Consider the following 25201-nt stretch of genomic DNA (forward strand, 5'->3'; position numbering starts at 1 on the left):
AGTTTACTTTGAAGAGCCTTGAGAGGTACTTCAAAGAGATGATCATTCTGGTGTTGAGTGCAGTTTGAAGGAGATGTGCCTTATATATTAATAAGCTGTGTACAAAGAAAGCAGTGAAGTGATTTGCAATTAAACCTGTTTATCCAAAGGTAACTCTTTGCCAAGGGTTCCAGGGTGGTCAGAGACAAGTAATCATTTATTCAAAAATAGACACTGTTATCTAGGACAATGGCAAGGTGAACCCCTAGAAACACACAAATGACACTGCAATTTACGGAGTAATTTCATGAGTGTTACCACTTTTCATTTTTTCAGTTACTACATTATTTCCATTTACAAATGAAGAAACTGAGGCTTAAGACCAAAATTTAATAGGTGGATTTCCTGACTCCATGTCACCTTTCCTTCTAGCATATTCTAACTTCTTATTTTTTCCCATATGGAATTTAGAGTTTTGTAACAGATCTTTCAGTGTCTACTGAATGAATAAAACCTGAGGGTCTGGAAGCCACATTCATCAAATTATGACAGTTATGACAACCAATTGTTGAATATAGTCATCTGCCTCCCTCTAGTTCCCTAGATTTTCCCTGCCATTCCCCAGATCTGCCTGTTACACAGCAGGGATAGGCAGTCTCTATTCCATATAGGTAGTCACAATCCTGTCTGATGACTGGTGTGAACTAACTTGTGTGTGCCTAGTCTGTCTTGCTGCCTCAATTCTCCTGTCCCTGCTGGTTTTCTAATAACCATGGTATTTTGATGTCCAAAGAAGCTGACTTGGATGAGAATGTCCCCTCAGGCCTGGATCCCTACAAGTTTACCTCAAGCCAGCTATTGTTACACAGAATGCGTACATTTCTTTCTGGTTTAACGTAATGTCACTGCTTTTGTTGGCCTTAGTAGTCAAATGACTACAATTTAAAACGGGTAAAACCTGCTTGTCCTTTCTCCTGTTCTTTCATTTTACCAAGTGCTCAATGCTCTCATTTGATTCGTGGGTCCTCGGAGCTTACAAATTTGATGCTTTATCTATACTTTACTATTCTAGATAAGTGTCTTCTGCTCAGACACTGTCCTAAACAAAATAGGGGACTCTCCCTTTCAAAACAAGAGACAGATCTCCCATTCTTCCAGAGTCCTACTAAGAGACATACTAACAATCTAATTCCCATTATCATTTCCTACAGATGGCTGAATGTGTCCCAGGAGTCAAAGCATTCCAAAACAATTTCACATATCATGGAAGTTTCAGAAATCATGACAGATCATGGGTACAAAGATACTTTCAAATAGAAGGGCCTTTCATAAATCCATGAGTCATAACATAAGAACCCCTACTTCCTACCCTTGCTTTTATTTTTATTTATATATTTATTTTTGTTGTTTGACACATGACCTGGTATTTCCACTGGTAGAAATGGGATCCTCAGGGCTGGGGTTATGGCTCAGAGGTAGAGCACTTGCCTAGCATGTGTGAGGCACTGGGTTTGATTCTCAGCACCACACATAAATAAATGAATAAAATAAAGGTCCATCAATAATTTAAAAAAAAATTAAAAAAAAATGGGATCCTCAGAAAAATTTAAAAAGAAAAAAATAACATTACTATAACCTAAAAACATGTCAATAATCTAAGTCTCCAACAAGAGGCCTGAACTTTGGCTCTAAATTATGCTCGCAAAAGGGCCAGACCTAAAGGAAATTAATATAGTTTTAATCAGTTGTGTTATGATGGGGGAACTTTCAAAAAAGTCGTTAACAGAAAAATGTAAACCTCCAGACAGGTGGTATAATTTAAGATTGAAAATGAAACACACCAGGCACAATGCACTACAGAATACATTTTCAATGCATTTCAAATAACCTCATAGTTTCAGCAAAATGAACCATCCACTAAGGAGCTCAGACCAGCAGAAGGAAATGATTAGTAAGTGCATTACTGAAAGATAAAGCAGGAAGTGGTAAGAGCCACAAGAGAGACACCCTTGAGGTACTGTGAGAGTAGAGGAGAGGGTGGGGTGCCTTTTGATAGGGTATCAAAATGGAGGAGGAGGAGGAATTTGAGTAGGGCCTAGGAGAAAGATAGGACTTAAGGATATGGAGATGTGGAAAAAGACACTTGAGGCAGAAGAGACAGACTCAATAAAGGAAAACAAGGGGAAAGTATGGATAAACATTGGGGTAAAAAAATACTTTAACTATCTTGTAGTATAGTCCTCTGTAATGTTCTGGTAAACCTTGGAGGAATAGGGATAGAATAAATTTTTAAAAAAGCTATTAATTGAATTAAAATATGGAAAACTGTCTGTTTTTGGGGGGCGGGGGGCTTTGATGTAAATCAATTAGTTGCTCTATAATTCTCAATGACATTGTTTCTTTTGGGCTTTGGTTTAAGCCCATCAGTTGCTGCATAATCTCTCTCCCATTTTGAATTTACTTCTCATATGACTTATCACATCTATATACTGCACTAAAGTTTGAGATCTTTGAAAGTACTGCATCTCATTCATCACTGAGTTCTTAGCATCAAGCAGAAGGCCTGGAATATACCTGCTTTACTGTGCTCTGTCTGTCGTCTCCACTGTCATTGTACTAAGATCATGCTTTGCTCACCTCTTCCTCCCCAGCACTCAGCATGAGGCTTGACGTATAACAGATGCATGAAGCTTGTTAAAATGAGGTGAGTTGGGTTCCTTCCAGTTCTGTTAGTCCTGTATGCCTCACTTTTCTATTTGTGAAAATGTTAGTAAGAGTATATACTACATCATATAGGGTTATAAGAATTAATTAAGAACTTAGTATAGTACATAAGCCATAACAAATGTTCAAAAACATTGGGTGCTCTAATTATTATCATCACTGTTGCTTATTGTTGCTAAGGCTTCAAGACCTACTGATGGGGACAGGCCCTTCAAACTATGCCAGCCTTAGTCAAGGTTATCTCTGGACCTGGGGAAGGGGGTCTATGCCTGTCAGCTTTTCCTTTCCATGTCTCATTAACACTGTCTCTGCTGCACTTAGGTACTTTGTTCAGTGCTAAATCTGCAGCTGATCTTGGAAGGCATGCCTCCCTGACTGGAAGCTCTCTGAGGACATGGCTGGCTCACAGTCATCTCTGAGCTCACACAAGACTTGATACAATACATGCTTGTTTAAGGATGTATAAGCGAAAGCCGCTTGCTTCCACTCCTTCTTCTGTGCTATTGGACTATGAGAATACAAATGCTTACAGTCTAATGTTTACTCTAGCTAGGGCGCCAGGCCCACGAAGCTTTCTGCTGTCCTCCTTGCCATTGCTCTAGTCCACCTTCCTTAGATTTTGGTACTGGGAATAAATTCATCTGCAAGGTTGCAAAATCATCCATGTGTTAAAATAATTACTATCAAATTATCCAGGAAAAAAAGCAACAGGTAAATTATTTAATTCACATTATCATTGCTACTGTGGCATCACTGTTTAATTCCATGGGAAAGAGAATCATTGATTTCTTATTCGTGCTCCAGAAGGCACTGTCAACAGTATTGGTTCATTTCATTTTCAAAGTTCTGGCACTATGCTAGGAATTTCAAGTTGTCTTACCTCGAGTTATTCATATAATTTCTCTAGAAATGATGGTCTATATGGCTATTTTAGTGGTCATAGATTTAAGACTCAAAGGGGTGATCTCTCACAAGGCTGGGCAGAGGCAGGGAGCCACAGTTCTCAGTCAGCCACATGATCATAAGAGTAAACAACAGATACTCTACAGTACTGTGTTGTTAAGCTGTGGTGTTCTGTAAATTAGCTGTAGTAAATGCATTTTCAATTTATGATGGTTTAATCTGGGTATAACATCATCATTAGTCAAGGAACATCAATATAGAAATCAAGATCAAGCTTTTCACCCCTACACCATGGGACTCCTGGTAAGAGAGCAAACAAGCCCTTAAACAGCTCTGTTGGGCTCTTTAAGCAAGTGAGAAATCATTCCACAGTCCACACTCCTATCTTATGTTACCTACTTCTGTCTCTGCTCCTCAGAAACCATAATCTATACCTATGCTTGCTAGCTACTTCTTGTCAAGTTATAAAAGAGACAAAGGAAACTCTTTTCATATGAGCTACAGAGGAGCATCTGGGGAGTCAAAGAGGCAACACACAGTGATGTGGCAGAAGAGGCCATGTGGGAGAGCAGTAAGTCAGAGGCTCTTAGTCCTCAGTAACACAAAGGACCCACCCTGCTTGTATTCTGAAGTCGTGAAGAGCTAAGTGACCTCAAGCACTGGATACCAGCTCATTGATGGGCCCTCAGGGCCCTTGGGAGGGTGCTGACTCCCTATCCTCTTATGGAGTTTTGGAAAACATCTGAAGGCAATTCAGGTAGGAACCAGAGATAAGCAGTATGTTCCAGCTGGTTTTGGTTAGCTATTGATTTTTAAAAGCATAAAAATTGGAGAATGGGTGGAGATGGAGGATCTATGGGAAACAGAATTGATTCCAGTCTATCACTAGAGTTCTGTTTTAAACACAGCAAAGTCATAGGCCATACCAAGGTATCACCCTGTTTTTGAGAGAAATGACCCCCAAAGACAAACAAAACAGTGTCACTACAACCAAGCCACATTCCTCCAAGAGGTCCAATGTACTAGGAATGTAGGAGATAGAACTCTAGATAAAAGATAATCTGGCTTGGTTTAAAAAAAGTACTCATCCGGCTTCAGGAAAAGAAGCCTTAAAACTTATTTACACAGGTGCTGGCTCAGGTTTCTATTGAATCTGGCCTCAGCATACTTTAAGACACACCTCTGGCTGGACAAGGGAAACCAATGGCTGAAGATCATGGAGGATAATTTATGACCTTTGTTAAGTTTTCTTCTGGCCTGTACCTTGAGACTTCAATTTGCTGGGCCAGACCTATCTTGTTGGAGTCAAAGGTACACAGAGAGCTCTGACACCTTCAAGTCTGAATCCTGGAATTCAGGGGAGACAATGAACATTTGCTGTCTGTCTGGGGAATGTTACTCACTATGTCCTGAGAGGCAAAGAAGAAAGAGGAAGAGACTGACTTTTTCTATATTCCTGTACAAGTGTTTTGGCCTTTCTGGTCACTAATTAAATAGCACTGAGAACAAGTACTTGGCTAGGAATCTTACCCTAATCCATGGCCTCCTTTACTCAGGAGACTGCCATAGATACCATCACCTAACTTTGCTTACTGCCTACCCAGGGAACCCCCTAATTGTATGTGTGTCAATGACCAAGAATTCACTCCAAGAGAAGGAGAAAAAAATTATTGTATCTCAGTACTGTGTTGCATATTATTTAGTTCTTACAATAGCTCTGTGGGCTATTATCTTTACAGAGGCACAGAGGAGTTAAGTGATTTTCTCAAGGTCACGTATCTATTTAGTCATGGAGCTAAGGATTGATCTCAGCTCTGCCTGTTTCCCAGGAATCTTGCATACCAAGTAAACCACTGAAAACATCTGGGGTATTTATAAAAATTCACTGACTTAATATTTTAAAATATCATTAAATATTTAGATTGTTATGACTTTGTTAAAATATTTGAGATCATTTAGTCAAACCATTTTATTTGTCAGATGTCAATTTTCCCTTGCAAAGGAGAAACAAGTCATGCCTAAGGCCACATGTGATTTGGTGGCAGAGCCAGAGCCCCATCTGGTGCTCTTGCACTACATCATATTCTACTACCTGGAGAGAATCCTGCTTTCAAAAGGAATAGAGACTAAATTAGGGCAGTTATGGACATCTCAGCAAGGAGATGGAGCCAGGTACAAAAGGCCAATTGAAGAATTCACCAGAGTTACCTCCAGACTATACACAGTGTACCCCAAATAAGATTCTTGCTTTCATGCTAGCCTGTCCTTTTCTCAGTCCTTGTCCTCTTCCCAAAGTTCTCTTCATACCTTTTTGTACCTGTATAAGTCTTATACATCCTTAAAGATATAGAGCAATCCTTAATTCAATTATGATACCTTTCCAAGTAGATATATTGTACTCTCTCATTCAGTCTGCTCAGGAAAATTTGTACCTACTTGTAGTGCATCACTGATCCCACTCTGTTATATTGATAAACATTTGTCACATTTGCTTCATAATCAGTAGTTGAATGAATTTAGGCAAGTCACTTAATTCTTCTGTGTCTCAATCCCTTCACTTGTAAATTGTGGGGTAATAACAATAATACCTACATTGTAGCATTGTTGTGTGGACTGAGTAAATGTCCATTCAGCAACCAATGTATACTAAGTGCTCAATAAATTAATTTTGTTGCTACCTTCTATCTCTTATACCAATGCCTGGCATAGGTTCAGTGTACACAATAAGCACTGATTATTGAATAAATGTATCCTATGTGGGAAAGGAACCAGTCACCAGTAGCCATGTTGAATATCACTGTATTCATGAAACTCCATTGTAAGTCTAGAATGTCTTTATATAAATTTAGGTCAGAGTTCTGTAGTCATATCTAGGATACGCAACATCTCAGAATCATAAGAGAACTATGAAATCTTCCCCTAAAAATCTTCATACATGCATATACATACAATAGATTTTGTAAGAATCCTCATACCAAGCAATGCCTTACAGAGACCTTGCACTATACACTGCTATTATCACTTGTTCTTTTGCTAATTGGGAAGACATACAGTTACAGAGGATGATCTCACATCATGGTGGAAGCAGAGAGGATTAATAGGAACTGAGCACCTTGCAGGAGTCAGGGGGTATGCTAAATGCTTACTCTGCTGCCTCACGTAATTATTAGTTTCAAAAAATAAGCTCCATGGCTCTGATGGTTGGCTGTGAGACCTCAGACAAAAAAATATTAGTGACACCAGATTCAATTTCTGCTGTTTATATATTAAACAAACCTGGGAATATCACTTCCTCTCTCTGGGCTTTTGTTTCCTCATCCATGAAATGGCTTGGTTGGATTTTTAGATTTTCAATTTCCTTGCCTTCAAGATTTAACAGGTTAGCATTGAAAGATTCTGTGATTCTGAGGACAACATATCTTTTAAGAATCTCCATTTAAAAAATCTTGTGATTGAATCAACTGTCCTGAAAGTAAATGAGCTTGTTTTTGAACTGTAGGAATGTGCTTGTCTAACTTAAGGAACTGTCCACAGTCTCTAGGGTACAGATTCAGATACCACAATGAAGTCAAGGTCCATCCTCACAATAAAAATCCCGAGAGAGGAAGGAAGAACAGAATGTTAAATCCCTGATAGAGAAAAATAACAATCTGTGATTTCTAAGCCCTGTCCTAAAAGACAGCATTCTTTGTTTTCAGACATAAAAGAGGAGAAAATGGATTTCTCTTGTTCCTGGCCCCATGTAAGACATACTGCAGCATGCTCCACTGAGAAGGCTCAGAGGAAAGGCCAAGGAGCCATGTATGTACCATTTATATCCTTACATCCTGTCTCTGAACTTTCTTCCATTAGCATGGTAATATGAAGCAAAACTTCTTATGAGCACAGGTATTAAATTGTACTTCTTCTTCTTTGGTTGTGTGATGAGAGTGTCATCCATCTGACAACTATGAGTTGTTAGAAGGGGGATGGCTCACATGTCCCTGGCCTGAGGTAATGAAGAGATTAGCTGGTAAACTACCAGCTGTTTAAAGTTTTTATCACCTACTTAAGAGGATAAACTCCCTTTGATGTCAGTGCTCTTTAGTGTATCCTTAGTTTCTCACCGTGATAGGTATGTCTGAATTTTCTTCCTTCATATCTTGACTCTCTTGGTCTTTTTCATTGTTGTCTTGCTTATTTGCATAAGCATAATATTTCCTTTCTACTTTGTGTTAGTATATTTATATATTTGAGGGGAGGCTGTATTAAAACAGAGCAAATGCTGCCTTTGGCTTCAGAAGATCTAAGTTCAAATTGCAGCTATACTACTTAGTGCCTACATGTTGATCAACTAGAAATTCTAAGTTTGTACCTAAGGAAGACAAAGAAAATGACTTGTCCTTCTGTCCCAGGTGAAAGGAAAGTTCAAATGAATAGTAAATGTGTTGGCCTTTCAGCTATTGAAGCTCTTTTCAGATAGCCAGGGTTAAAATCACCAGACTATAATCTCTTCAAAGAGGATCTACAGTTGAGTATGTGAACTCAATACCTTGTATGTAGTAAACACTTGTGAAATGTTTACTGACTGAATGCATGAGTAGATTTACTACCAGGCCTATTCATGTGATGTGCACTGTTCACATAGGCACTTAGCATAGCCAGGAGGTATAGTGATTCTACTAGGGTGTCTCAGGAGTCACTACACAGAATGGAAGCAAAGGGACTGAGAACTCTAATTCTTGTTCTCTTTATAACAAGTTATCCACTTCCCAGTCCCAGTTCTTTCTTCAACAGGTTTACTTACCAAGTTCATCTGCCTCCTTAGAAGCTAACAACAGTTATGTAACTGTGAAGTGGGCAGGGTACAGAGCATGGACACCTGAACAACAAGTTCCAAAAATATGCATGCATGGCTATTATATTTAAGGGATTATTTTTATAATGATGATTTCTTGTAGAGCTCAAGTACCTTGAGGGACAGTATGTTTCCTGGTGTGGGACTAAAGCCCAAAGAAGTAATACATAATCCTTACCTCTGAAGAGAAAGTACATCTACCACTTACCCTTGCAATAAAAGCCAACTGCACAAATGAACTACCCAGAGTTTGACAGTCACCAAGTGATTATTGTGAAGAATTGAAGAAGCTTCAGGTTTTACTATATGTACAGGCCGCCCCCCCCAAAAAAAATGATAAGGGACTGGGAAACCAGTAAGACATGATGGAAGGAGGTAACAGACTTAAGAGATCTTGCAAATGACAAAGGTCATGTAAACATTAAAGAGATTTATATAATGATACAAGTGCTATGGCAACTTCTGGTTAATCACCATTTAATAAAATGCAGATGCTATAAATAAGCAGGCATAGGATACTATAGAGCATCAATGGCAATTTCTTGGCATGACTCCGAATTTGGGCACCGACAGAGATTTGACTGGGTACCAACTGCAGTGAGTTACAGTGCTGAATTATTTATTCTGCAAGTCTGGGATCTAGTATTATTATAGGGAAGGCCAGAGTTAAGCCAGAAAATGTGTGAATACAGAGAACCATAGGGTAATATGTGACAGAGCCACAATTCAGATGGCCACATGGGCTCTACTTTCTATGAAACAGATATATTTTTTTTCGTATCATTTGGTAGCAGATAGTCCCCAAAGCCATTCTTCCTTACCATGTGGAGTATAAGTGGCATCCAGCAAAACTCATTCATATATTTTTCATATAACATAAAAAGTATCACACAAAAGTTTAGAAAATGTGTGAAATGTTTTCAGTTTCTCCCTGGATATTTCAAGGGGAAGTGATGTACTAGCTCATCAAAAAGTATCTATATTCTAGCATTCCCAGATTCATTTTCTCCTGTTTATTAAAAAAACTCAGGACCACTGGGCACAGTGGTGCACATCTATAATTACAGCAGCTTGGGTGGCTGAGGTAGGAGGATTGCAAGTTCAAAGCCAGCTTCAGCAAAAGCAAGGTGCTAAGCAACTCAGTGAGACCCTGTCTCTTAATAAAATACAAAATAGGTCTGGGATGTGGCTCAGTAATTGTGCCCTTGAGTTCAACCTTGGTAGCCCCCTTCCACCCCAAAGAAAGCTCAAGACCAAGAAGCTTCATTGAACTAGGCATTCTGGGAAGCATTTTCAAAATTAGATAACCTATAAAGTTACTAAAATATTAGGAGACTGGAAAGAGAAAAATTATTATGCAGATTTACAACTATGTTCAGTGTTGGTCAACACACTGTAGCCCAAAAGCCAAATCCAGTCTACCACCTGTTTTGTGAGTTGTAAGAACTGTGATTAAGTTTTACAGTTTTAATGGTTGATGAAAGTAAAAAATATATATTATTTCATAACGTGAAAATTAAATGAAATTCTAATTTCAGTGCTCATAAAGTTTTATTGGAGCCCAGTTATTAGTTTGTGTATTGTCTATTGCTGAGTTCACATTACAAAATCAGAGCTGACTAATTGAGAGGAGGGAGACCATGTGACCTGCAAAGCCTAAAATATTTACTACCTGGCCCTCTACAGAAAGTTTATCAACCTCTGATCTAAAGTCTGGCAATGACTTTTTAAGAAAATGAGAAACAGAAAGATGAGAGGAGCTTTGTGAAAAGATTTCTAAGAGTCAAAAAGTCAGGACCAGTCAACTTCTTGGCCAAAGATACCTGATAAAGTCTATTGAAGCTATAAGCAGACCCTCCTGGCAGAGTTAATTTGCCCCTGGGAAATGTTACTGAAAAAGTCAGGGAGTGAAGAGGAAACTAACATTCACCAAAAACTCTCTGCAACACTCCAAAAAAGAGGTAACATTCAATTCCATATGAGTTGAGGTGGGAAAGAGTGGATTTAAAGGACAGAAAGAGTTCAATATGGGTTCACTTACATTTCTTCCCTCACAAAAACCTGGGGCATGAGAGAGAATCAAAGCCATACTTATATAAAATCTGCCAAGGAAACTAAATTGGGACCTATTGTAAACATCAGTGAGGATGGTGTAATTCTTTGAGCTCAGAATGTAAACTACAGTTTCAATTTTATGATGTGTACCAAACAGCGCTCCATGTGTACAAAACAAATGGATGTACAATCTCTAATGTTTTACTAGAAAATGTCTGAAAAAAATAGTAAATTCTTGAGCACATAATGCACATGATGAATTAATTAACCCTCTTTGAAACATGATGAGGGGGAGATGGGGATTCATATCCTGATTTTCCAGATGAGAAAATGGAAAAGAAAGGAAGTTACCCAGCCATGGTCACAAGGGAGAATCTCAGAGTCCTGGGTTTTAACCCTACTGAGCATAGTGCGCTTGCTCTCTAGCTGGCTCTGGCACCATCTTTATTAATTAGGATCTGGGGATTACCACCTACTGGGAAGGCAAAAACCAAAAGTGTACACAGGTATAAATACGTGATAGCTGTAATAAAGGTGATGATATTTGTACAACTTTCACAAAAAGTCTAAGCACAAAGGACATTATAAAAACATCTAGTCCAACCCCCTCCCCTTATACTACAAAAGGAAAACTGAGGTTGAAAGGAGGGAATTTATTATTCAACGCTACACAACCAAATCTCTGTAAGTTGTTCTATACGGGTATTACCTTCGTTTGACTTCCTAGGTTTTTACATAGTATCCTACATGCCTTCCCTTTCATTTCTAATTCCCCTACTCACACCACAAACCTGCTGTTTTACTCATGCTTTTTACTAACCCACAGCCCATCCCCCAAACAACTCCCATACCCCTCCACATTCAAGGGAAACTTACTAAAGATTTTAGTGATTTTACCCTTATGGCCTAATACCATTATTTCTTCTTTCAAAAATATGCAAATTATTCCCTGCCTCATTCATGTTCCCTGGTATTACTAACAATGAGAAAATGTGGGACTCTTCCCCCTCTACTTCCCTGATGGTGGGGGAAACCTGCCCAGATTACCTTAGATTTTGTGCAGAGCTCTTCACCAGTGACAGCATTAAAGCTTCATGCTTTATGAACCACCAAATCTAGAAATGCATTTCTGTCTGACACACCAGGCTTTTAACTCTTGTACCTGTGCCCAGTCCAGAGATTTCTGAAAACTATGAATAAAGTGATAATCAACACTCAGAATACTCAGTATAAGTTAGCTGAGAGCAACAAACAAATAAGAAAGAGAAAGATTTGTGTTCTTACTCTCTCAAAACAGGTAGAATTCCAAGTATAAGCAAGGCAAATGCAGAACCACCTTCAGAAAGGCTATTTGGGCAATAAAGATGCATTGTAAAAATGGAAAGAAAACAAATCAATAAATGTTCTCCTTAGGTAATAAGACAGCCCCCTGCCTTCAAATAAGGATAATGACAGCAATAAACTCAAGCCTTCTAACTTTATAGCTGCTGGGAGGAGAAAGAAAACACCCAAACACCAATTATTTATTTATTTTTTGAGTTTTTTTTTTCTGTGTGTGTGTGTGTGTGTGTGTGTGTGTGTGTGTGTGTGTGGTGAGGGGAATGTGGGGGATTGGGTATTGCTGATTGAAACTCAGGGGCATACTACCTCTGAGCTAACATCCCCTGCCCTTTTTGAGACAAGGGCTCATTCAATTGCCCAGGCTGGCCTTAAACTTGCAATCCTCCTGTCTCAGATTCCCAAGTTGTAGGAATTACAGATGTGTCACCACATCTGTGTGTGTTATTTTTAAACCCCCTTCTCCTGTCCCTCAAAGGCCTCAAAACTGGAATCTGGGGTCCATTTTTCAAAGTAACCAATAGGCTCAAAAGGCTTGCTGTCTGTCTATGGCTTTTCAAGTGATTTTGATCCCGTGAGCTCACAGATGGTCAATTTCTTAAAGACAATATTACCGACTTTCCCTAACTTAAATGATTCTAGGGTCTGCAGCATTTTGAGACCTTATAGGATTTCTAAGTACTCTGAAAGTTGGGTTATTCCTTCCATCCACTACCTCATCACTTCTCTTCACTGTTTTAAATAGCCCAGGATCTGCATCATAGCAGAGCATCTCCCATGTACACAGCCCCACCAAATGCCCTTCTGCCCATCTCCTTCTTTCAGCCCTAAGTTCTTCATAAATCTCCCATGTGGGAAATAGAATGTGATAGCAAAATCTACCCTTCACAATATGGTTGATCACTTTCCCCATGTTTTGAAAACAACAAGTTAGTGACCCAGATTTGTAAAACCCACATTAGTATAATCTAATCTATTTTATTACTGAATTTGTTTATTTGCATGTTTACTTGAACTCATTTTCTATCATATCAAAATCTGATATGACTACTAACTACTGTGGTGCTGGACTTGCTGAAATACTAGACAGCTTCTCTGGGCCATTCACTGCCCCAGATACAGTGCCTTTGAGATAACAGGGTATGGGGAAGTGTCAGGGTATTACTGGTAAAGCTGGGGTAATCTAAAGTCCCTGAACCTTCTCCTTACTTCCTTTGCTGACAGTCATCTTTCATAAGTACTGTTAAGAAGGGAAGGCAGTTCTCTCAGGTCTTTTGAAATTGCCTGTATGTAGAATGGGCCCTGAACTTTGTATTAGCGCAGCATAAACAGTTGCAGGGGTATAGTTGGAATATAAAGCATGTTTTTAGTAAAACAAAATGTTAATTGCCTCCTTACGTCTTTGGGCACTGGAAGAAAATGATGAAACTGCCATCATCATTTATGATTGGTTATCAACAAGGAGGCAAGTTAAAGGGTACCTATTTTTTAACTTTGTTCTCTCTCTCTCTCTCTCTCTCTCTCTCTCTCTCTCTCTCTGTGTGTGTGTGTGTCTGTCTGTCTGTCTCTCTCTCTCTCTTTGGCAGTATCAGGGATTGAAGCCAAGGGCACTTTATCACTGAGCCATGTCCTCAGGGCTTTTTATTTTTTGAGACAGGGTCTCAGTTGCTGAGGATTTCGCTAAGTTACTGAGGATGTCCTTGAACTTGGAATCTTTTTGCCTTAGTCTCCCAAGTTGCTGCGATTACAGCAATATACACCCCTGCCATATTGTATGTGCCACCATGCCAGACTTCTACTTTTCCTCTTGAACCCAAGAACTCTCCAGTACTTCTGCTGCCCTCTGATGGATATCAGCACATTCCTGGTGAAAGGTGTGACCTACATACCTCTCTTAAGACTGTCCTCAGGATTTATAGCCCTTACATGAGGAAAGGCTCTCTGTCTTGGTTGTGACTTAGAACTCTGACTCTTCCAGACCAGGAAGAGAAAAAGGCCTTGGCAGGAAGTAGCTGCTTTTTGGAAAGTGGGGCAGGCGAGCACACTGGTGTTTAACAATCAGATCTGGCCACATAGCAGAGAATCTTTGTGTGAGGCTGGTGTACAGTGTCCCTTTGAGAAGGAAGCCCTTAGTACAAGGAGGGGAGTGAAGTTTACAAATAGGGGCTTAAGCCCCAGGTGGTTAGGACAGAGTCACCAGAATTTTTAACAGGTCTGAAAATGGCAATTCATCCTATAGGATATAGGAGGAGCACCTCTGGGTGCTGAGCAGACATGAGTTGTTTCAAGTGAAATAGGATTAAGCAACCAGGATTTCAGCCTACTTAGATAGATATAAAATACTACTTAGCTTGAGATTCTGGACCAATGAGGAGGCCCTGAGGTCATTCCTCTAGTGAGGACAATAAAAGCCTTTCTTCACTCCAGGTTCTTACCTACTCAGGAGCTATTAATGCAAAGAGAGATCCCAAGGAGGCAGCAGCAGGAGGGAGCAGGTGCAGAGACTGATGGTCTGCTGAACAGCGAGAACACTTCCTTTCTGGGGCTGAGGCCAGGAAGTCTTTTGCAGAGGAACAGTCTTATATTCACCACTGAGAACAGGCTGGGGACTCAGTTGGGGTTTCTCCACTTCTAACCTCTCTAATAAGGACAATTTTTTCCCTCACTAGGCAGCAGAGTGGAAAACAAGCAGGAAGGAAATTACATTTTTCAAATCATTAATTTTTCTTTTATTCCTAGGACCCACCGAACACCAAGCACCAGCTGGGACCACCTTCATTGCCTGTATTGCCTGTACAACCAAGGGAGCCAAAGCCTGGAGACTAGCAAGTATGAAAATCTACTTCTTTGGGCTTCTGAGTTTTATAAGAAAGCCCTGCCAATGACCCTATCACCAACATGAATCCTGGGCCCTGGAATGTGTCACTCTGAGAGGAAAAGGAGAAAGGGAAATAGAAGTGAGTGTGCATAAGGCTTTACCTTCAGCAGCTCTTTTGAAGAAGACCTTGCAGCTGCCACATGTGAGAGCCCCATAGTGACAGCCAGAAGCTTCATCCCCACAGATCAGGCATGTCTTCTGGGGTGGAAAGTAATAGTCGATGGGCAAAACGTGGTCCCTGGCATTCTCCATACTAGAAACACACACAAATCACAAAGCAAAACATGTTAGTGGGTAGCAGACTTAGGAGGGCAGAATCCTAAAGTCTTAAGGAATAAACTGTATGCATAAACTACTATTATTCATTGGTCAAATGAGTTACTGTGAAGCTGAATTTTCCTGGGATTTCTTCTAAGGATGGTATTTGTAGGGTTTCCTCAGGTGTAGATAGACCATTTGGATCCTGGTATGGGATTTAGGAAGTTCTCTGGGATCAACCAATCTCATAGGAAATGTCTATATGAGTCAAGAATGTAGGCAGGAAACCTGAGGTTAAGTTATCTAATTTAAGTGGGTGGTCAGGCAACATTTTCGGAGTAATTTAACAGTATCCTATAGCTTTATCTCATCTGAAACAAGATCTATAGCCAAACTACACCAAATATCAAAACAGTTTGATGTGTTCTCCTTTAGCTCTCTAACCCTGGAATCTCATGCATAAAATGGGGATAATATCACCCATTCTACTGAGTTGCTACTATGAGTGGCAATATAAGTCAGACAATGGATAATCAGACAATGGTTCTTGGGATGAATACACAGGTGAAGGATCACAGTATTATCAAGCTAGTCTTCAATGGTCTTTTCTTCCATTCCTTCACTTCCCTTAAAAGTCTCTCCAGATCATATTCCCCTGCCCCATTCTATAAAATTAAGTAGCAGAATCTCTAGGTAGGCCTGAAGCTTTTGTTGAGAAATGATACACAGTGATGCTGGACATTGTTTTGGCTTTTATCAAAACATTTGGCCATTACAAAATTCACAGGTTCCTTGAATAATGATGGAACTTTAGAAGTCACCTAGTTGACTGCCTAACCATAAGAATATTTGTGCCTGAATACTTCTAGGTGGAAGTGAAAGAGAAGGGCAAGAAAATCAATCCAAAACCCTCATGGAATGGTAATTCTTAATCTCCCATTGTAATTAATTCTAGTTTGAACAAATAGAACATGGTTATTAGTTACCAAAGGTCAATTTAGGTCTTTCCTATGTCCTATGCTTAAGCAAAAGTAAAACTCAGTGACCACCTGCGGTTAATCTGCTTCAGATAGATGACAACTGCCCAACTCTCAACCACAGGAATATAACTCCTATATTTTACGAGTACTTCTTCCTTAGTGAGGAAAATAAGACTTAATGGGAGCCTGTTTGGTGTGTTGGGTCATTTCAACACTCCACAACTTGTCAAGACAAGCATACTGTCTCATTAGTATATTCATTGTACAGATGAAAAAAGTTAAGACATGGAGAGGACAGCTCAGAATGGTTTGAATCCAAATCCAACAGTTTTCTTCACCCTATCATCTTCCCACTACTTGTTTTTACTTCCTATTAATGGCTTGTTTTTTATCATGCTTAACACATGCATCGGAATCCAAAAATGCATCAATATTTATCTTCCACTCAACCCCCCATCTAGGCAGGGCAAGAGCCAAGAAAGTTTTCACTTAGGCTACACTTTACAATTACTGAATCTCCAAGATACATGTCAGCCTTTGTTCAAATCCTAGGTACAAGAAAAAGCACTTGAAATGTTCTATAAACAGGTAGCCAATCTACTCTCCTTGCAAGCCTTCCCTGTCCTTCCCTAAGTAAAATGCCATCAAGAGTCTAACCACTAAATCAAGACCAGCAAGGCCATGCATTTCACAAGAATGGAACTTACTTCTGACCTACAATTCAGACAAATGCAAAGAATGTCTTTCTTTGGGCTAAAGTACCATTTCCATGGGTAAAATATGTGTTCCCATCCTCAGTCCTGAAACAAGGAGAAGCCAAAGTTTTACACAAGATTCTACCTCCTCTCTTCACCTTTTTTGACTTCTATAAGTAACACAAACAGTTCAATTAAAATCAGACGAATCTGTATTTAAGCACTCTACATGACAGACCATTTCATAATCATCTCATTTAATTTTCCCAATAACACTTCCAGGTAGCTCTGTATCATCCCTATATTGCAGAAGAGGAAACCGGTGCTCAGAACAATTAAGTAAATTTGCCCAAGATCACAAGTCTATAAACTGCAATGCCAGAATTCCATCCTAGGTAAGTATGACTCCAAAACGTAGATTCTTAATCACTGGAAAACCACGTTATGGAGATTTAAGTTTGAGATTTAGGTAGATTGGTTCAATTCAACATGTGGCACTACCCCTATGGATGAGGTACAAGATTAGGTTCTAGGGATACTGGTGATCAAGATATTTTCTCTAGCAGAGAAGAAAAACAAGGAGCAAAGAACAGTAAGATATAGTACATGATATACAGTTCAGTTTTCTGCAGATGTGAAAGCACCTCAAAGGCAGGATTATTTTTTTCAATAGCATAAAAGTATGTAAGGGTAGCTGGGTGTAGTGGTGCATACCTATAATCCCAATAGGTCAGGAAGCTGAGGCAGGATGATCATGGGTTCAAAGCCAGCCTTAGCAACATCAAGGTGCTAAGCAACTCAGTGAGATCTTGTCTCTAAATAAAATACAAAATACGGCTGGGAATGTGGCTTTGTGATTGAGTGCCCCCTGAGTTCAATCCCTGGTACACTTCCACACCAAAAAAAGTATGTAGGTGTAACTGAGATGAAGATGTTAACAATATTATTATGTGGTCACAGAATAAATATCAAAATGGCAACAAAATGGAAACCTGCAGAAAGTAAATAAGAAGTCCTCTTGTAAGGGCCTTTAAGAAACAGAAATGGGGAATTGTTCAATGGATGGTTAGTAATGTAAGGTTAGTTAGTTCTAGAGGTCTCTTGATCAAGTTGTGCCTAGTTAACAATATAGTATTGTGCACTTAAATATTATTATGAGGGTAGACCTTATGTTAGTTAGTTGTTATTATCATTAAAAATTATAATAATACAAATTTGCATCTATAGTGAAATTGTAAATATTGTTATTATATACAATAATTTAATCAAATTTATAGTCAATGAAAGACTAAGTTAATTAATCAACATTTTATTAGATATGAGTTTAATAAAGCATGCATTGCACAAAAAAGCCTGTAAAAACAGAAGAAGAGAATTAATGAAAAGGATTTTAGAATCTGGGCTTTTACTAACTATATCTCCCTTTGCCTAGAGGCCTGAGATAACTCCTGGCCTCACCAGACAAGTTTTCAACTCTCTCTCTCTTTCAAAATATTTTGAACAGCACTCCCACTAACCCTGGCTTAGTGCGGACAAAGGGCACACTGCAGTTTTGACTCCTGGGCTAACCTTTGGGAGTTGGAAATGAAAATTCCAGCTGCAGTCCTTCTCCCAAGTTTATATCCTAGAAAAACTCATGCACATGTGTACCAGGAAGCACATGCAAGAATGCTCATAGCAGTTTTGTTTATAAAAGCTGAAATGGTAAATGTATGCTGATGGGAGAAAAGATAAATACATTATGGGACACTCATTTAATAAAATACAATTCAGCAATGATAAGGAACTGGATAAAGTTTTATATAGGTGAATCCCACATACTAATGTTTTATAACAGACCTAACTCACAATAGCACACATATAATTCTATCATCTAAACTTCTAAAAGCAGCCAAAGCAAATGATGTGTTATTTAGAAATATATATGTGAAAAAAAGCATCAATAAACAAGGGAATAATAAACCTGGAATATAAAATAATGATTAGCTGTGAGGGGAGGCTGGAGGAGATGATCCAAAGAAAGAGAATATGAGTGGATTTATGTATTTATTTAAAAATACTATTAATTCCCTACTGTATACCAGGCACCATTCTAAGTCCTGGGGAATACAGCAGTGAACAAAACAAAAATCCATGCCCTCAAAGGGCTTATATTCTAGTAGTATTGATGCAATGCTGCTGTAAAATTGCTATTCTGTTAATCAGTGCTCATGAGCACTCATTTTATTGTTACACTGTTTAACTTATATGTTACACGCATTCTTTTGTGTGACTATAACAGCATAATACAAGAAAAAATACTCTGGAAGTTGTAATTATCCTTTTCTGTAAGGTCTTAATTTCAACCACAGCAACAGAGATTTGCTTTGAGAACAAGTGCAGAATCTGCATGTGGTACTGTGTTTCCTCCCATTTCCCCAGGGTTACCCACTTACTTATTATCCAGAGGCAGGGCATCTGGGTTCACAGGCATGAAGCACAAGCACTGCCACATTGAACTGATGGTTTCTGATCCAGAACACCACTTGGTATTCTCCAAATTTGCACAACTAATTAAGTAAAAGTGTATTGCTAGAAGCTGTCAAGCTGCAAATGCCAGCTCAACTAGGGGAAGTTGGGTTTAGGTTAACCTCAAGCACTCAGCTGAGTTCTCTGGTTTCCCTTTCCCTCCCTCCCCTCATCCTTTCCCTCCCCACTCTTTCTCCCAAGGAGGACACAGAGATACTCTGAGAAGTATGACTCATTTGAGTGAGCTCTCCAATGAGTATAGAAACATGATGAAATACAAAATCACAAACCAATTTTCCTTGTCCAGTAGAGGAATGTCAACTCAGCAGGATTTTGAAATCAGACAGATCTGGGCTGAAATCCTAACTCCACCACTGATATTGGGGCAAAATCAATAAAGCATCTCTGAGCTCCACAATCTTCATCTGGAGAGTTGGGCATATTTTCAGTTCTGAATAGTTTGTGAGACTTACATTAACATATATAAAGGACTTTCCTCTATGACTGCCTCATGGTGGGTGCATTGTAAGTACTGATTGCCTTTACATTTTGCAATTAAAAAAAAAAGATGTCTAATGTCCTAAAAAATAAAAAAAGAGAGAATTCTTCTTGGCTACACACAGATTTTAGAGACAGGTAGATATCTGGGGAGAGAGAAAGGAAGATTGATTTTCATCACCCCAGAAAGGAGCTCTATGGCAGTTAGCAGCCATTCCCCATTAACCCTTCTTCCTTGATACATGCAACACTGGTTTCCTTTCTGTCTCTAAAGAATTTCCTTTTCTGGACATTTGATGTAAATAAAATCATAGAGTATGTGATCTTTTGTAACTTGCTTCTTTCACTTAGCATAATGTTTTCAAGATTCATTTATAGTATAATATGCATCATTACTTCATTTCTTGTTAGATAATATTCCATTACATGGATATATTACATTTGGGTTTTCCATTGATCATGTGGCCGACATTTTGGTTTCTTCTGCTCTGGTTATTATGAACAATGAACATTTGTGTGGACATGTTTTCATTTCTCCTGAGCATATATTTTGGAATAGATCTGCCAGGTCAAACAGTAACATTTTAAGAATATTTCAGGTTTTCCAAATGTCTGCCAGCAATTTATAAGAATTCCAATTTCTCTAATACAAGCCAAGTCTTGTTTTTTTTTTTTTCTGTCTTCTTTATTATAGCCAAACTAATGTGTGTGAAATGGTATCTCAGTTTGGTCTCCAACTGCATTTCCCTAATGACTAATGGTGTTGCACGTTTTTTCATTTGCATAACTTCTGTGTAGAAATTTCTAGTCAAATCTTTGCCCATTTTAAAAACGGTTTATTTGTTTTTGTTATTGAGTTGTAGGAGTTACTTATATATTCTGGATTCAATACCCTTATTAGTGATATAATTTGCAAATACCTTCATTCTATTTACTGCATTTTCACTCTTTTGTTGGTATCCTTTGCAACAAAATCATTATCAAATGTAATGAAATTCAAATTATTGAATTTTTGTTGCCTGGGTTTTTGGTGTTATATTCAAGAAACCATTGCCAAGAAACCAAAGGTCATGTGCATTTTGCACAGATGTTCATCCATCATGTTAAGAAAGTTCATTCCTATGCTTAATTTTTAAGTGTTTTAATGATGAATTCTCAATGGATTTTTGCCAAATGTTTTTTTTCTTTTTTCTTTTATCTACTGAAGCAATTGATCATACTGCTGTTGTTCTTTATTTTTACTATGGTATATTATATTACCTAGTTTTCAGATATTAAACCAAACTTGAATTTCTGAGATAAATCCCCCCCCCTTGATCTTTGCTTATAATTCTTTGTATTTGTTAGTGGATTGTTTCGCTAATATTTTGTTGAGTTTTTTTTTTAATTTACCTAAATTCAAAATTGATATTGGCATGTAGTTTTCTATTTGTATGATATCTTTGGGTTTGGTATGAGGGTAATGATGACCTCACAGAATTAATAGGGAGTGTTCTTTTTTAAAATTTATATATAACAGCAGAATGCATTACAATTCTTATTACACATATAGAGCACAATTTTTCATAACTCTGGTTGTATACACAGTATATTCATACCAATTCATGTCTTCATATATGTACTTATATCTCCAGCCTGTGGGGAGTGTTCTTGCCTCTACTGTTCTTGGTGATAATCTGTGCTAAACCCTATCTAAACATTTGAAAGTTTGCTGGCAAAGGCATCTGTATCTGAACTTTTTTGTGTGATTTTTTAAATTAGTAATTCACTCTATTTATCAGAGGACTATTCAGATTTTCTCATTTTTCATGCATCAGTTTATGTAGTTTGGGTCTTTCTGAGTATCTTTCCACTTCATGCACATTACCTATATTTTGTAATAAGTTGTTCGTACTACTCTCTTTTAATCCTTTCCAAATATTTTTCTAAAGTAGATAATGAAGTCTCTATTTTCAATGCTCATTTTAGTAATTTGGATCTTCTCTCTTACCAATCTTACTAGAGGTTTGTTAATTTTGCTGATCTTTACAAAGAACCAATATTTTATTTCATTTACTTTATTTTTTTATACTGTTTGTTTCATTTATTTCCACTCTAATTGCCATTAATCTTTCCTTGGCCTGCTTTCTTTGTTTTTAGTTTGCTATTCTTTTCCTACTTTTCTAAGAAGGAAGTTTAGGTTATTGATTTGAGATCCTCTGTCTTTGCTAATACAGGCATTTGCAACTATAAATTTCCCTTTAAGCACTGCTTTAGCTTAGCTGCATCCCATGCATTTTCATTTTCATTCATCTCTGTATTTTCTCATCTCCCTTGTGTTTGCTTCTTTGACCCAGTGGTTTTTTAGGACTGTGATCTTTAATTCCATTCACACATTTGTGAATTTCTCAAACTGCTTCCATTACTGATTTCTAATTATTCTCATTATAATGAGAGAACTTGAAACTTTTTTTTCTTGACTAAATTATTCTCATATTCTTGCAAGCCTTTGTTTCCTTGCCAGAGTTCTGGAAGTTGATTTTTACAAATTTAAGGAAAAGGTACATATATTGAAGTCCTCTCTCCATCATTCTGGAAGTCTCATCTTCCAAGTCAGGTTTATTTTATGTGATGCAAAAATCATATGCACACACACACACACACACACAAACACACACACACACACACACACAAACAATAATAAAGGAAGAAAAGTCGCTTACCTCTTTATTTATTCATTCATCCATTAATTCCTTCATTCAGCAATCTGTATGTTATAAGGTAGAACTTTGCTAAAGGATAGATATATAAATATGAGAAATACAGAGCCTCATCCTCAAGGAGCTCTCATTAGCTCATTTAAGGCTAAAACAAGTGCATAAATAGTTAATGCAAAGTGTGGCAACAGAAATGCTATAAAAGTCCAAGTTGGTAATTACTATTGGAAGAGAAAATCTGTTTTGCCTGTGGGTATTAAAGGGTAATGTCCACCATGTCCTAAGCCTCATTACTGACCAAGCTAGACATTTTACATGTTTATCAAATATTTAGTCTGGAATCTACTTAGAGATCAGATGGTAGTATCTATGAGTCTCATGTATACTAAAGCCTCAAACCTGACATGCAGGGTCCACTTTGTACAACATACAACCATGAATAGAAATATTACTTGTCACTATGCATCAGCCATAGAGTTACTGGCGATTTCCATTTTCCTGAATTTTACATCACTGACAAACATGCCAATACAGCTATAGGGGTGGTAGCAAGACTGTTTTTATCAGTGTCCCACCAACATGAAAAATCTGTCATTTTCTCCTGGTATCACTATTAGAAATGTAGCTGAACAGATGAATCCTTATTATAGTCATGTCCTTGCACTTCCCAAGCCACATCTGCTATCTTCTCTGAGCCAAATTTTTTTTCCAATAGCTTCCTAGCCATCATAGCCAATCAGCCATGGAAGAATTAGCCAGATTGTTTTCTGCAGTGTCATCAGATCTTAGGGCTGTGAATTGTTTCCACATTTTCTGTTTCCGGAATCCATTGTCAGGGAAACAGGAAATGAAAAAAAAAACAAAAAAAAAAACTGATTCCAATTACATGTTAAATCTTACTAGACCAATATTTTCCTCACATACTCCATTTGAACATTTGATATGAAAGACATCATTTACTTGAGGGCTTACTATGTGCTAGACACTGGGGAAGGCCTTAATACTAATAATTATTATTGCAGGTACAGAGTGTATTTCCATTTTACAAATGAAAAAGCCAGAGATGCCATGTCATTTAACAGTTTCTTTAAGATCACATAACTATTAAGTAGCAGAGCCAGGATTTAAATGCATACCTGGCTAACTATAAAGACCATGCTCTCTTCACCAAGATACATAGCACTGTCCATTATTAACTGTCAGAGATGTATGGCCCTTATAGACCATCTATCCAGTGCTTTTTCAATGGTGACTGCACATTAAACTCAAAAGCAAGTTTGCATAAAATAACAATGTTTCTCTCCACATTCCCTACTATGATTTAATCAAACTTCCTTGGGGGTCCAGGCATATACTTTTCCCAAAAAGTTCTCTAAATGATTTAATGTTCTGTAAGAAATGAAGCTCACTGACTTAGTCCAATATCTTTATTGTTCAGGGCAAACTTTCAGGCACAGAAAGGGATTAGGAGAAACAGTTATTTAGAAGCAGAGATGACACTAGAGGTCAGGTGTTATGATTCCTATGTCAGAGTTCTGTTGCAGAACAACATTTCTACTGTCATTTTGCACAATAATTTCTCCCAAGGCCTAAAATCAGAAACAGACAACCTGTGTTAATCTATATAACCATTTTCAAACAATTACTCAGCTCTACTCCATAATCCTTTTAAAAGATAGTGAAAGCATTAATCAGTGAAGCAGTTATCAAAATAGGTCTCATCCATTATAGGATTACCATCTTGCCAGAAGAGATCAACAAATATTTTTGAGCACTCTACTATCTGTCAGGCACTGTGAGAGACACTTGGAATACATTACGGGCTCACAAATACAAATATCCTTTTCCCCTATCTTAAGTTTTGTTTGAAGAGATTTACTGTCATTCAGAGAACATATTCCAGATTTTCACAGTTGAGGCAAATGAAACACATTTTCTAGAAAGTTAAAGCATAGCAAGAAGGAAAAGAAAAGGCATATGGCACAAAGAATTGAGTTCTAATTCCAGTACTACTGATAACTAGTCATGTTAACATAACCTCCCTGCTCATCAGTTTCCTTAACTATAAAATGAGGGGAATAACTTTCCAGACTCAAAAGGGTTTTATAAAAAGAGCATTGGATAATATTGGAAAAGGCCTAGTACACTCAAAATAAATGATAATTTCTCCCTGTTTTCCTTATTCCACTCTTCTTCCCTTTGAAATTATGAATCTAGAGCATTGAACTCAGAGCCCAGTGAGTTCTGAAATCATGCTGTCTCCTATGTGCCTCCTCTGTCAAACATTACCAGTTAAAGCAGCAGCTACCACAACCTCCTTACCTAAAACTTACAACACACACACACAAAAAAAAGAAAAAAGAAAAAGACCTCTCTATCATTAAAGTTCTTTTGTGAGTTTGTCTGAGACAGAAAAACACAGATGATGTAGCTGAAGAAATGTGAAAAATGTTCAGCCAAGTATCTGAGGACTTCAGAAACCCAAAGAAGGAAGATAGCACGATGTGAGCAGACACAACTTGGGTAGCAATGAAATGCTGATGAGATTCCACGTTCAGTCTACAATTAGGCAGCCAAGGTTAGACATTTCATATTGGCTCAGAAAACATACAGTACCTAGAAAAACAGCCCACTTTAAATACCCACATTGTTGGAGATACCAATAACAGAGCTTACCCTGATCTGTTAAAACCTATGTACAATGAGACCCAGCCTAATGACAAACAATGCCAGGGATTAACTAGACATTTGAAAACAGTGTCTTTCTCCCCACAATAAGAGTTTGATTTTGATTATGTGGACAAGAATCATTAGCAGAGATTAAAAAATCCCCAACCCCATCTCGCTCCAGT

General features: G+C 38.1%; 1 protein-coding gene across 1 annotated transcript in view; it reads right to left on the bottom strand.

Annotated features, from left to right (window-relative positions):
- Window positions 1-25201, bottom strand: part of Ar (androgen receptor) — a 166764-nt gene that overhangs the window by 64366 nt on the left and 77197 nt on the right. The window contains exon 2 of the mRNA XM_015501590.2: window positions 14816-14967. Coding sequence (XP_015357076.2) covers window positions 14816-14967 — 152 coding nt within the window. The remainder of the gene's footprint in view (window positions 1-14815; window positions 14968-25201) is intronic.

The sequence above is a fragment of the Marmota marmota genome, unplaced genomic scaffold, assembly GCF_001458135.2.
Source record: "Marmota marmota marmota unplaced genomic scaffold, marMar, whole genome shotgun sequence".
In the NCBI taxonomy this organism is placed as follows: domain Eukaryota; kingdom Metazoa; phylum Chordata; class Mammalia; order Rodentia; family Sciuridae; genus Marmota; species Marmota marmota.